At 38.0% G+C, this 14,734-nt stretch overlaps 1 protein-coding gene across 8 annotated transcripts in view; it reads right to left on the reverse strand.

Moving 5' to 3' along the window:
* CACNA2D1 (calcium voltage-gated channel auxiliary subunit alpha2delta 1) overlaps positions 1-14,734 on the reverse strand; it is a 516,209-nt gene that overhangs the window by 5,480 nt on the left and 495,995 nt on the right. For all 8 annotated transcript variants that reach the window (XM_070069807.2, XM_070069805.2, XM_070069806.2 and 5 more), the window contains 7 exon segments: positions 13,545-13,616; positions 13,097-13,249; positions 12,956-13,008; positions 11,365-11,420; positions 10,826-10,955; positions 8,265-8,374; positions 7,815-7,897 (listed from right to left, as the gene is read on the reverse strand). In XM_070069807.2, coding sequence (XP_069925908.1) covers positions 7,815-7,897; positions 8,265-8,374; positions 10,826-10,955; positions 11,365-11,420; positions 12,956-13,008; positions 13,097-13,249; positions 13,545-13,616 — 657 coding nt within the window.

The following is a 14,734-nucleotide window of genomic DNA, read 5'->3' on the forward strand; positions in this document are numbered from 1 at the left end:
AGAGAGATCTCACTTTCTCTCTCTCCCCCTCTCTGTAACTCCGTTTTTCTAATGAATAACTCTTTAAAAATATATTTTGTCATGTGTTTTTGGTTAACATACTCCTCTGGCTTTCCTGGAAAGTTGTTTGTGGTCAGTCTTACTCTCCTTGGCTTGAGCTCCTCCTTGTCATGCCCTCTAAATGCTAGACTTTTCCAGGGGTCCGCTTGCTCTCTCTTTTTATTTTTCATGTGTACTCTGTGTAGGTCACCTCACCCTGTATCACAGCTTTAAATTTCATGTATTTGCTAATAACTCGTTCTTTTGCATCTTTAGCCCCAAATTCTTCTCTGACTTCCAGATCACTACTTGGATCTCTCATGGAGATTTAAAATTTCACTTGCTCTGGCCGGCGCCGCAGCTCACTAGGCTAATCCTCCACCTAGCGGCGCCAGCACACAGGGTTCTAGTTCCGGTTGGGGCGCTGGATTCTGTCCCGGTTGCCCCTCTTCCAGGCCAGCTCTCTGCTGTGGCCCAGGAGTGCAGTGGAGGATGGCCCAAGTGCTGGGGCCCTGCACCCCATGGGAGACCAGGATAAGCACCTGGCTCCTGCCGTCGGATCAGCGCGGTGCGCGGGCTGCAGTGCGCCGGCCGTGGCGGCCATCGGAGGGTGAACCAACGGCAATGGAAGACCTTTCTCTCTGTCTCTGTCTCTCTCTCTCTCTCTCTCTCACTGTCCACTCTGCCTGTTAAAAAAAAAAAAATTCACTTGCTCCAAAATATTATTATTCTGAGTATCAGTAAAAAGTACTTCTAAAGTGGCAGACCAAGCCAAAGAATGTAAGTCATTTGTAATTCATCTCAAATCAGCCATCAGCATGTCCTGTGAACTCTGGCATCAACATATACCCCCACACCCATCACCTCTCCCTCTCTCTCAGGTCTAAGCCACCACCACCATTTCTTGCCTACACTTCTGCAAAACATGTCTCATTGTTTCTATCCTGCCATTTTATAGTCTCCTGAAAACTATAAAAACCTTTTATGCCTGCTTGAAATTTCTCATCACTGTCAGAACAGCATCCACAGTCCTGAACAAAGCCTGTGTTCTTTCTGGGGTTTGGGGTCTGGCTGCCTTTCCACCTTCACCTTCCCACATTCCTCTCCTCTCCCCTACCACTCACTCTAATCCAGGGAACTCAGGATGTCTCTGCAACAGGACCTTTGTCTTGCTCTTTGCTAAGATGATGTTCTCTCCAGCTACAGTAACCAGGTGTAAAACAGGACGCCCAGTTATATCTGAACTGCAGGTTTAAAATACTGCTTTAGTGTAGCTCAAGTATCTCACACTCAGAAGCGTGGCCTGATACATAGGTGTGCAGTTTTAGTCCTTGGTAAGTAAACAGTAGGTACTCAATAAGGCAGCACACATATTGAGTGGCTAGAAGTGCTGCCAACATGAAACACTCACTCGGAGGAGTACCACAAGCAGTCCCCAGTTCCAGGAAATAATTATTTAGATGGATGAAAAATTAGCATGCAAAGGAGACTCCTTTATGTAGTAAGGGTGGATTTTGTCAAGGAAATTCTTAACATAAAACACATCTTTATGGTTTAGAAATGTGTTATGGAAAGAAAAATATTCTCTCTGGATCTTCATTATTTTTATATATATTTTTTATTTTTTTTGGGGGGGGGAGGGTTTCATTTCCTCCATGTGGTGATGAGATAAGTCTGTTCCAATCTGGGAGGTGATCCTGTAGATAAGTTATTTGAAGTCCCTGTCATCTGCAGGTTGTTCAAACAGTTTCCTAATCATGTTTTTGCATGTGTTTGCATGGTGCCACCACATATACTGACACTAGAAATTATTCTCTGGAAGTACATGAGATACATTCTGAATCACAAAGAACAGATACGGGAGAAACCTCAGCATTTCCTCTGTCTTCTAGAGTTTGACACCAGTAAAAGACTTATTTTTAAAGACTATTATAGTAGCAAATAACAGATTGGTATCTTGTTTCAGCTTAGCACATTAAAACAGAGAAAGAATGCTATGCCATTTTACATGTATCTTGGCTTTAAAATATGATAGACTAATTTTACTAGCATTCTTCAAAGGGAACATCTCTCAAAAGACTCTTAAATAAAGATATCAACTGAGAATTCTTTATTACTTTTCCTTCTCCATTACTTATTAAATGACTTGCTAAAAGTAAAAAAAATTAAATCATAATTATATTCATGTGACTTCGTGTCAAGGTTTAGTTTGTTCAAGGAGGAACAACAACAGTGCAAACCTCTCCAATTTACTGATGTTAAAGAAGTATCATCGAACCTTAGTCTTGCCTGTCTTTCCCCAAACAGAACTTGAGGCAATCAGCAAGAGCTCATCCATCTTTGATATATTTAAAACTTTAGAAATACATCTCACCAACAGAACGTGGCACGGTTGTAAGGCTCAGTTGTTTGCTCTTTGGGAATTACAGCTGTCATTTCATTTCCTTCAAAGGCAAATCACTAGTGAGGACACCTACCAAATCATGGCTAACTTCCAAATTCAGATAAGTCTCGAGTTATTGAGGCAGATGGATACTGCACAATAACTCTTTTTTCTTTTTGACAGGCAGAGTGGACAGTGAGAGGGAGAGACAGAGAGAAAGGTCTTCCTTTTGCCGTTGGCTTACCCTCCAATGGCCTCCGCGGCCAGCGTGCTGCGGCCGACGCACTGTGCTGATCCGCTGGCAGGAGCCAGGTACTTATCCTGGTCTCCCATGGGGTGCAGGGCCCAAGCACTTGGGCCATCCTCCACTGCACTCCCTGGCCACAGCAGAGAACTGGCCTGGAAGAGGGGCAACCGGGACAGAATCCAGCGCCCTGACCGGGACTAGAACCCTGTGTGCTGGCACCGCAAGGCGGAGGATTAGCCTAGTGAGCCGCGGCGCTGGCCACGATAACTCTTTTAATAAAAACGATGCCCAAACAATTTGTTCTCTGCCACAGTATCTTAACACTTATTAACTCACCAAATGCTGACTGATTACTATTTATTTTTCTGAAGACAATAATGTACTTTTAGAAATTGCATTTGCAAAAAATAACAATATTTCTCAAAGAACTGATTTGTTTTACTTTCTTCCTTGATAAAGTTTAGGCTTGTTCTTTTCTTTCTGTCGCTCCCCCTCTTCATGGAGGAACGACACTAAACCCTGCCTAGGCTTCATATCCGAGTCACGGCACCATTATGTCGCTCCCCCTCTTCGCGGAGGAACGACACAGGACCCTGCGCTGTTCTTTTGTCTGCTCGGCCCTCCCCGGGTTTGCTGCTGGTTCTTCCCGGGTTGGCTACCGTCCCTTCCACCTCCGTGGAAGGGCGGTTCCCCCAGCCACTTTCCCCACTTCCGCGGGGGAGCGGCACACCGCCGGCCCGGCTCTCTCGGGGGCTGCTCAGGTGTTCCCTTTAGATGTTCCCCTTAGATGTTCCTGGTGCATGTTGTCTCTCTCCTCCTTTATAGTCCTCTTCCACCAATCCCAACTCTGCTACCCACACGCCGAGTACGCTGCTCTCCTCCAATCAGGAGCAGGTCCTGCTGTTTATTGGTTGAACTGGAGGCAGCTGTGTAGAAGCTGTTTCCTCCTCTCCCAGCGCCATATTGTGGGAAAGCAGATGCATAGAATAAGTCTTAATTCCAGTAACTTAGTCTAGTCCGAGTTGCTCCCCACACTTTCTTTCTTTTTTTTAAAGTATTTATTTATTTGAAAGGCAGAGTTACAGAGAGAGGAGAGACAAAGATAAGAGATCTTCCATACCCTGGCTCACTTCTCAAATGGCCACAACAGGCAGGGCTGGGCCAGGCTGAACCAGGAGCCAGGAGCATCTTCCAGGTCTCCTATGTGGGTGGCAGAGGTCTAGACACTTGAGCCATTCTCCGGTGCTTTCCCAAGTGCATTAGCAGGGAGCTAGATCGGAAGTGGAACAGCCGAAACTCGAAATGGCACCCATACAAAGCCATGGCTTTAACCTACTGTGCCAGCCCCAGGTTTGTTATTTTTATTCAGGAAGACTGAAGTTTCTCCAAAAGCTTGTGTCAGAAGGTCTCACTTTTACATTTGTGTGTTAAAGAAGTCCTCATGGTTGGAGCTTTGTAACTATAATCCTTAATCTTTACCCTTTCTGGATTGCACAGAGTGCAAGGGCCCTAGATGCAGACAGAGTCATTTTTTAAGTGCATTAGAGATACTTACTCTGGAGCTTACACTATCTTTCCTCTTGTCCTGTAAGCAGAATCTAATCTACCACTAATTGTGAATTTCAGCTAGACTAACACTGAAGTTTAGATCTTGACTTTTATTGGTCCTCAATGCGAAAAACAACTGCCAACTATCCTGGCAATATTTTTATTCATAATATTTTTTTTTAAAGTTAAGGTTTTGGAGAAAATAATACTTTCCTTTGACATCATGTCAACACTCAAATCACATTAATGGGATTCACTGTTCCATACTCATACCTGTACTTTAAAATAACTAACCAAGTTTTGCTAATGAAAAGTATACACCATCAACACTGCCTTCTCGGGATGAATCACTAAGTATTTCTCAAGGACAGAGTGACGTCAAGAAATCCCAGATGTGCTCTTTCTATCACCTGCAATTTGTTTTGCCCAAATGTACTGATGTCATTCCATCAAGCCTATGTTGATGTTTATTTTGTGAAACAACAATGGTGAAATAGAAAAATATTACCAGTAGAATCTTAGATGAAAAATTCAAAAATTCGCTGGTAATTACAGATTTTTCAAGATAAAGGTAAAAAGGGGGCGGACATTTGGCAACAGCACTTGCAAAATTTTGCCCTTCCTTGGTAACCTGTAAGTCTTACCTGAAAATACTGTGATGGAGTAAACTTGTGACTCACAGGTGAAAATGTATCTAATTTTTATACTATTCCTCATCCACAGCACATAATTTGATACTGTTATGTTCTTGTTTGTTCATTTACATTATGACCACAGAGACAATTTTCAAAACATATAATTTTATTACTTAGTTTCTTCTTCAAAAAATCAATTTTAAATAGCTGCCTATGTATTAATTTTACAAATGTGTACTTGGAGAATGTGGGTTTTGTTTCAGTCATTTACTTTTTAAAATCAGCTAGGGTTTTCTTTAATAGGGATTTTCAGCAATGGCAACTATTATTTTACTATCTCAAAACAAATCTTTTTTTTTTTTTTTTTCTGATATTCCCTCTGCTACCCACACTCCCCCCTCCTCACCACCCTCATTAGCTCCCTCCATGCATAGTAACGGCCACATCTCCATCTAGTGGTTCCCTACGCAATGAATACCTGGAGACCAACGAAGAAAAAACACAACAGTGTTCTAGTAATACAATCATGATGATGCTAGAGCATCAGAAAAGAAATTTCAAAACAATAAATAGAACAATGAAAAGAGATCCAAGTCCTAAAACATTTGATACTAGTGCTGCTTATAAAATTCAGAATTTTTTCAAAAGGTTAATAAATAATGACAAGTTTTGGCAAATAACATAAGCAAATTAAATAAAATGAACTTAGAAACACCTGTACTGAAACTTTTCACTCAGAATATCAATATTTGGGGAGTAAAAATCCAGGAAGTTTTTTAAACAAGATTCATTTAAAAGCAAGGAAAAATCAGAATGACTGATTCAGAAGTTCTTAAACAATTAAAATGGTCCTATAATTTTTTGTTAGCATTTTTGAACATAAATTGAAACATCTAGCTCTGATAATTGGCATCAAGATTCTTTAGTAAAAGTGATATCATGAGACATATATAATTTTTTTCCACGTTGATTTAATTAATACCCAAACACCTAAAGAGAAAATAATGATTTTTAAATAAATACAGGAAAATGATATGTTCTGTTTAGGATTAGAAACTTAACACACCATTTGAAATCAGCCACTTACAAAGCAACAGTAGCACTGGAATTTGAATAGCCTGGTTTCAGGACATTTATTATTGTGAATTTAGGGATATGGGTTATTTTATAAAATTTCAAGCCAAAAACAAAAACAAAGAAAAATTAGAGAAAGTGACTGACCATCCACACCACATGAAAACTTGCAGTAAAATGAAGATAGGAGCTGACATCATGGTACAGGCACGACTCGTTGTGCATATAAGTTGATCCTATTAATAACGGGCAAAGTAGCAAGTACAGGAAAAGGAAAGAAAACACAGAAAAGAAGACATACAAGATGAGATTTCATGCAATTTGCTGGCAGTTAGCAGTTCATGTGAGCCTCCATTCAGAGCAGAACCACAGTGACCGTAGCAGATAAGCATTACCAACATACTCCACTGCTAAAGAAACACAACACAGTACCAGCACACCAAGCCACCGAGCAGGAGTTGTACTTTCACACACAACCTGATAGAAAATGGGCAGGAACTTGAATTGTTGGAAAATTTTATCAGTTAAATCTTTTTAATGCTTTGATTAAAAAAGGTAGCTTCCTGGGATAAGAATATTTTGGGTGATAAACAGGGTTTCTATACCTTTTAAGTTACTTCTGAGTGAGTTTAATCTTTAGACTGAAAAAGCTGGTGCTAACAGTTGGGCAATGAGTTGGCATGGGCAACTTTGAAGATTCTGAATCACTTTTCCTATCAGGAAGAATGATCCCCATAGTGCTTGGAGATAACTGGAACTTACTAGCTAACACATCTTTGCTGTTTAACCCTAATAGTCACTACTGATTTTCTTTCTTCTTTGCCCCATTTTTAACTTAAATCATCTAACTGTATAATATGTAACTGAAAATCTCCTACCCTTTCTGGGACAAATGTGGCTATATATTAGAGCAGCTAAACATAAGCTAAATAAATAAATAATCCTCTAAATGCATATAAATCAATAGATGTTCTGACATCTTTTCAGAATAAATCATTCATGAGATGATAGTGCTCTGTTTGGATGCTTAAATGTGTGTGCAAGACACTTAATGCAAAGGTATACCTTGAAGAAACAAGATGGGGGAATATAGGATTTAAAAATCAATTATAAAAAAGTGGGCAGAGCATTTTTTGTGTCCATCTGAGAATAAAGTTTTTCTTAATAATTAAAATAATCTAGAAAATATAAAGCTGATTACATATGTAATAAGTCAGAACAATGTTTATTAGGAAAAGATAGCTGAAATATAGAAATAGTAGTGATCATCTTTAGATAATATACATTAAATATTTAATCCAATTAACTCTGTGTAACTGACCTAACTTAAAACAATAGAAAGAGAAAATAATTAAGGTAAATAATACAAATCTAATGTCTAGTAGAATAAAGAAACCCTTCTAAGAGAAGGTAGAAGTATAAATTAATGGACAATAACTGGATGGCAGGTTTTTAAATACAGAAAACTAATACAAAATAATAAAATATTATAATAAAAGTAACTTTCATGTCTTCAGGATTGGCATATAAATAAGGGCAGACAACACATATACCATAACTAACATATTCTATAAGTTATTATTTATTACAAAGTCTTTAAAATAATTAGACCTTGATTATTGGTAAATTGATTGGAACTGTGTTTGAAAGTACAATTTCTGTGGGAAGGATAGATAGAAGAAGCAACTGTTAAGTATATGCTAACCAAGAAAACTATTGAAATGACAAAAATAAAAACCTATCTACCAGAAAGTACATCATGTTAATAAGGAAAACTATGATTAAGACGTTAAAGTTTGAGTTAAAAATTGCGACTTATCTCCTTAAATTCTTGTGGATGCTGACCATTAATTGGCAGTATTTTAATCCAGTAAAAGTTTCATCTTACCAGGACATTGTTGTCAAAGCAGACATCTGGCCCTTTTCGATATCTGGGTTGTTTAACCATATCACAAGGATCTGGTCCATCAGCTAAAGAGACTTGTTAAGGAATATGAAGTTATTTTTGTTCTCACATGATTAAAAATAAACAATGCAATGCACTTATTTCCCAACGTGAACAAAAGCCATCTATGCCATTACTCTCATCCAACACAACCGTTCAAGCAGTCAGGGATAGAAGGAACTAGGCTTGTGAATTCTCCGCCTGTACACGTGAGGCACAATCATCCTTGAATTCAAGCCAAATCTGGGGTGAGGGGGTCCCTTCTGCCTCCACGGGGTGATCACAACACTTTAATTAATGTTTCTCTTTATAAGCATAATGCCTGTGACAGGGTTAAACATGCATTGCTTTCAGGGGTCATTCTGTTCCCAACTTCTCCGAGTCAAAGGATACAAGTTTGCTCTGCTTGTATGAGCAGCCGTGTGTCACAGGGACATGTCCCCTTGCTCTCTACCATTATGAATATTAAATTGGTGTTCATGAGCTTTTCTACATGAAAGATTCTGCAAAATAAATATTAAGATATGACAGAGAATGATAAATATCTTTTGGGAATCTTCCAAGGACTCTTGGATATTAAAATGAGAGACAAAATATGGTATACTGAAACATAGAGTGCATCATCACCCTCAAAATTAGCTCAACAGCATGAGTATTTTTAGAAGAGAAAAATTACTATGTCTTTATATATTAGCCTAAACATATTACCTCTCTCAACTGAATACTAAAAAAAAATGCAATAGAAAACATCTTAAGTGTGACTTTTGTTTTCCAAGGGCTAGTTCTCATTGCATAGTAAGCACTAGCAGTTGAAACTCATAGAATGAAATGTTTCATGGGACATGGTTAAAAAATTGTGATATTTATCACTGAAATTGAACGAAGGTTGACTTACTTTACAGTAAGAAAACCAGGAACATAAAAATGGCTAAATATCTTCTCGAAGTGCTGTTCAACAAACACTAGCCAAAGAAGCTACTGAGCACCTGAAATGTGACAAGTAAGACTGAGGATCAAAATACTAGCTTTAACTCATTTGGCTGAAATTTAAACAGCCACAGGTAGCTGATAACCACTGCACTGCACAGCACAGATGTAGAGAGAATCAAGGGCTTTAAATTCCATTCCCTTCGTCCACACCTCAAGCTGCTTCTGCCTTCCTTTGTAACCAACATAAAAATGTGAGTATATCACTGAACAATTTCTTTATGGCTTTATTTATTTATTTTTCAAGAAGTGAGGTTTTGGGAATGGTGCTGTGGTGCAGCGGGTTAAAGCCACAGCCTATAGTTCTGGTATCCCATATGCACACCAGTTTGAGTCCTGGCTGCTCCACTTCCAATCCAGCTAGCTCCCTGCTAAAGCACCTGGGAAAGCAGTGGAAAGTCCCTTTAGCCATGTGGGAGACATGGAAGAAGCTCCTGGCTCCTGGCTTTGGATCAGCTCAGCTCCGGCCACTGCGGCCATTTGGAGAGTGAATCAGCAAATGGAACACCTCTCTCTCTTTACCTCTCTCTAACTCTGCCTTTCAAATAAATAAAACAAAGCTTAAAAAAAAAGAAGTGGAATTTTTTTCTCATTGAATGTGGAATACAAGCACAAGAAAATCGTGATTCAACTTAACGTCTTGCTTACATTGACCTTTACCTCCCAATTTAAATTTGGTTTTTGAAGTACACATTGCTATTACTGGATATCAACTAATGCAAAGCCAAAGGACATGGAAACTTCGACACAGACACTGAAGTGCTGTAGTTCCATTTCCTGAAGTTGATGGTCTGATATACTAATCTCTAAACAAGGTGGTTGCACTTGACTCCTCCCCTTTCCATTCCTTTTCATGCCCTCTACCTCCTTCTTAGACACAGATGTTTGCTAAATTCAAGTCATAAAACACTGACCCGTGCGTATTAAAGGTTCATGATATTTTCAGTAAACTCCTTTCAAACAGTTAGTGACTACTTTTGGGGATCCCCTAGCAACCAATTCCAGTACTTTCACAGTTTCAGATTACCTAACATCCTCCTATTTCCACTCTTCTATGTTAACATGCCTTCAAGAATAACCTGCCCTGGTCTCTACACCAAAATGTCCCTTATGGTAGGCTTTGTAAGTTGTGGCTTATGACTTGGTTCTCAGGGATACTACGATGTAGATTATCACTTTCTTCTTCATCTTGTCTTTTTCTTCTACCCCACTACAAGCAAATTAAATTATCTGCTTTTCAAAATTTTATTTATTTTTACTATTTCAGGAATTTATTAGTACATTGCATCACAGCAAATGCATAATTATAATTCTCATGTTAATATGAAGATTCAATGTTAAGAGAAGATTCAGTGTAGTTCATAAATAAAATTCTAATATCTTTCAAACTTTCACAAATGTTTTATAAATACTGACAAACATAAACAATGAACCTCAGAAATGGTATTTTCTGCCAGTTGCTTCAGTTTCAAATAAAAAATAACATTAAATTCTTCATGTCACATTATGAGAAGCAAAACAAACAGAAAACTCCAGAATATATATTTGAAAACCTGTTTAGTGACTGCTATTTAAAAATCATATTTGATTTAGAATTACCAATATAATTTTAAATGTTAAAATATAATTCTACAACTTTATACTAGAAATTTTAAATGAGTTTTTGACAAAAATGCATTAAAATAAAATCAAATTTTTTAATTTTCTGCCTAAAGAGAGAATCAATTAACTTGACCATATAATTATTATTATTATTATAGGTAAAGGCATAACTTACAAAAGTCAAAATTAATTTGAAAAATTCTAATTTTGAAAGCCTACAGAGTGACAGACGATCCCTGCACATTTTCAATCTAAAACAGTTGTTTAATCCCAACAACAATCTCCGTTATTTTTTGAATAATTAGAAAAGTGAAACCAATTTTGTAGTGAAATAAGATTATTCCAGAAATAAAGACACACGTTACCTGGAACAATTCCCACAGTCTAATACCCCACTGAACGATTTGCTGTCATTATCGAAGAAATACTGGGTTTGCTCAGTGATGCAGCTCTGCTTTGACATGGAGGCAGTGAAGTCGTCATCCTCCATATCAGCTGTAGGGAGTCAGAACACAGACCACTGTCACCAGCGGACACTGTCGTCTGTCCCCCAGAGCCTTCATCTCTCCCAGAGCAAAGTCAAAACAGAAGGCAAAACCCTTGACTGTAATATGAAGAGAACCCATAAAAGGTACCCAATAAATATTATTAGAGTAAATGAACTCAACTACAAACAGCTACAAAATAGAGGCCACATGGCCTAAGGAAGTTTCTAAAACATTAAGAAATATTTGACAAAAAAATTCCACCTTGCAAGAGTAGGAGATGGATGGACCCTGTGTCTCACACATACACATCCACCCATGCACATACACATTCTCTTTGAGTTTGTTAACTCAGCACATCAAAAAAATTTTTTTTGATTGTTAATCTTTACAATGACAATAGCTGAGTCTTCACATACCTGCCTCAAGGAGCCGTGGAAAAGTCAAACTCAACAGAAACTGCTGAAGAATAGACCTGAATTTAAAAAAAAAAAATTGATAAAAGGCTACATATTTTCCTTTATAAACATTACAATGAAAACCTGAGTATTTTTACTTGCTTACATATATACATCTTTTTGGGAGAAATAAAAAATTTAGGAGTATATTTATGTAAGTTTTCATAAATTATACAAAACATTGCAACCATCTTCTTAAATCTGTAAATGAGGTCATGAAGTTAGTGTTCAGGAGGAAGTGGAGGAGGGGCCCTACTATACACTACTAAGCAGAAGTAGTTAATTCTTGGAGGGAGAATGCTAATATTTCTGGGTGCGGATTTTTACATCCATGGTTTCTTATTTGAGTTTTAAAAATTTTGTGGTGGAAAGACAAAGAAAACATAAATGACCTTACGCCATGGATTTGGGCTTGTGGACTACGAATTGTTTTATAATATAGAATTTATTTGTAGATAATTAATGTGACATTCAAGAAATTAGTACACATAGAACATGTCACCTTTCATTTTAATATCAGTACAGAATCACTGGAACTGAATTTAGTTTTAAAAAGGAGGGGAGATGGAGGCAGAATGGAGACTTTAGCCATAAAAGAGGATAAAGACAATCAAGTATTTCAGAATCACCATGAGATTTGAAAAACTTACTTAAATGCAAACACAAAAAATTACTCTCGAGCCAGAAAACCATTTTTGAGGGAACACAGAATTTTTAATGTCAAAGATTGCTGATTTAGTAAAATGATACAGTCACACTTAAATTTTATCTTAAAGAAAAGCCTCACTTTTTAAATGAATGTTATAATTTAACCTACAAGGAATAAGGGTAGGATAACACGGCAGGGCGATGATACAGAAAGGAAGGAGGAGAGAGGGAGGGAGGGAGGACAGGAAGGTGGGAACAGATGCCAGACTAGAGATGAAGCCCAGCTACTTGACTGACCAGAACTGCTCAGTGAGAACTCTGACCTTCCAAACTTCGCACAGTGCCTCAGGAAACAGTTCCAATGTCTTATTCCCACAGGTGGTGGGGCACAGGTCGGGTGAGGGAGGTAGAGAGGGCGGGACAGTGAAAAGAAAGGACTGGATCCTTTTCAGCAACAACTACCTCTAAAACTATGCCAGTCCTGGCATTTAATAGTAAAGAGGCAGCATGAATTTGACTAACGTGGACAACTATTTCAGAAATTAAAAACGAAATACTTAGGGATTTTTTTATGGATCACTATGCTTAAAATGGAAGGAATTAAGTATCATACAAAGGGAAGAAAGAGTTTCAGCACATCCATAGAGAAAGGAAGTTTCTAAAAGTGGCTAACATTTACACGAGCATAACATTGTTTTCATATAAAAAAACAGAATAACTACAAGTACTACAGTGACCACTTAAGAAACAATTCATAAACATGACCTGTGTTTCCTCTAAGAAATGACAAAGCTATTCTCATAATAACAACTTACATGTCACAAAACCCACATTTTAATCGAATACTTTACCATTTCAATTTCATGCATTCTCTCACTACCCGCAAACAAAAACTCTGACTTACCAGGCAGCAGCAGTGGCCCACCATCCAATCTGCAGTATGTCTGCTATTGATGGCTATAAAACATAAAAAAAGATGACGTTACATCCACCTGCACTTGAGGACCCCTTTGAGATGGGCTGATCTGACGGAGGCACTACTGACCACATAAGCCGAGCGGTGCCCTGCTCCCTGCTTTGGCGCAGCACCAGGTTCACACACCGACTGATAATCATAAGATTTGTTAAAGGCATAAACTGATATATTGACCAGGTGTCTCATCAAGCTTGGATCAATCTCTCCAAAGAATCTTCCAATCTGATATAAAGAAAAGAATCATAAAATCAACTTTCAAATTTAAACCAGATGTGAATACCTAAATCAATACAGTGAAAAGAAATATGAATAAAATATGAACTAAAACTCAGGAGTTTAAAAAACAAAAGCAATGGAAAATCTGCATTTGTCACCATGAAAGCACCAAAATGAGATTAGGTATTTTTCTGCTTGATATTATTTTTGTGGAAGGAATGGACACAATTCATCAATTTCAATAATGTTTGAAGAGGTACTGCAATGTTGACCCTACTTTTCTCTTACCACACGTACATACCTGATTGGTATAATCATCATGGTTGGCCATCAAAAGAAACCCACCGTCATCTAGAATCACACAATCCATTACCTATCAAAAGAAAAGTCTGCAGTCAAGACATCTGGGTTAAGAGGCTACATAATCAAATGATTCCGTTATACAATTACAACAAAAATAGGAGAAAAATCCACATGACTGTATCTTCTCTTGAACACACGAGGGTATTTTATATTGCTCATGGAAGGGGCCGGCGCCGTGGCTCACTTGGTTAATCCTCCACCTGTGGTGCTGGCATCCCATATGGGCGCCAGGTTCTAGTACCCGCTGCTCCTCTTCCAGTCCAGCTCTCTGCTGTGGCCCAGGAGTGCAGTGGAGGATGGCCCAAGTGCTTGGGCCCTGCTCCCACAAGGGAGACCAGGAGGAAGCACCTGGCTCCTGGCTTTGGATTTGCACAGCACCGGCCGTAGCGGCCACTGGGGGGTGAACCAATGGAAGGAAGACCTTTCTCTCTATTTCTCTCTCTCACTGTCTATAATTCTACCTGTCAAATAAATTAAAAAAAAATTGTTCGTGGAAAAAGGAATTCAAAGACAAGCTTGTCTTGGTGTACACAATTTTGAAATCTGTGCCTAGAAGGAGTCCTCAAAAAGTTCACGGAAAATACATGTTGTGAAGAAATTATGCACAGATTTCAACAATATCTTCAAAAGAAATTAATCATTGAATTCTAGTTCTGCATGAAGTTTCTGAGTGCTCTCATTTATTCAGATGATTCCAATGCTCATATTCCTATCAGACCACCAGGGCTTGGTAATACATGGCTAACTAGTAAGACTATCAACTGATTCAGAATAAATCAGAAATAGTTTTAGCACTTCAAGGTCACATAAATGATCCAGGAAATGAACAGACTAAAATATTTAATCATGTATAATTTTGTTATTTTAAACACAGTCTTGATTTTTTATAAAAATACATTTAAGTAACATTTTAAGAAACATACTTGACTGATTAAAGAAAGAAAAGCAAGTAGGATAAAACACTATATTTTTACATTAGAAATGTTTGGTTAGATAATTAGAGGTCTGAAAGCAGAAAGCAAAACAAAAAATACAACTGAGAAAAATATTTCATTGACCTTGAAACAGGGAATATATTACCCAATTTAAATCATGCATGAAAATCAATTTACACTGTTTTCAGAGTTG

The sequence above is a fragment of the Oryctolagus cuniculus genome, chromosome 3 (assembly GCF_051225735.1).
Source record: "Oryctolagus cuniculus isolate XC-2025 breed Fujian yellow rabbit chromosome 3, ASM5122573v1, whole genome shotgun sequence".
In the NCBI taxonomy this organism is placed as follows: Eukaryota; Metazoa; Chordata; class Mammalia; order Lagomorpha; family Leporidae; genus Oryctolagus; species Oryctolagus cuniculus.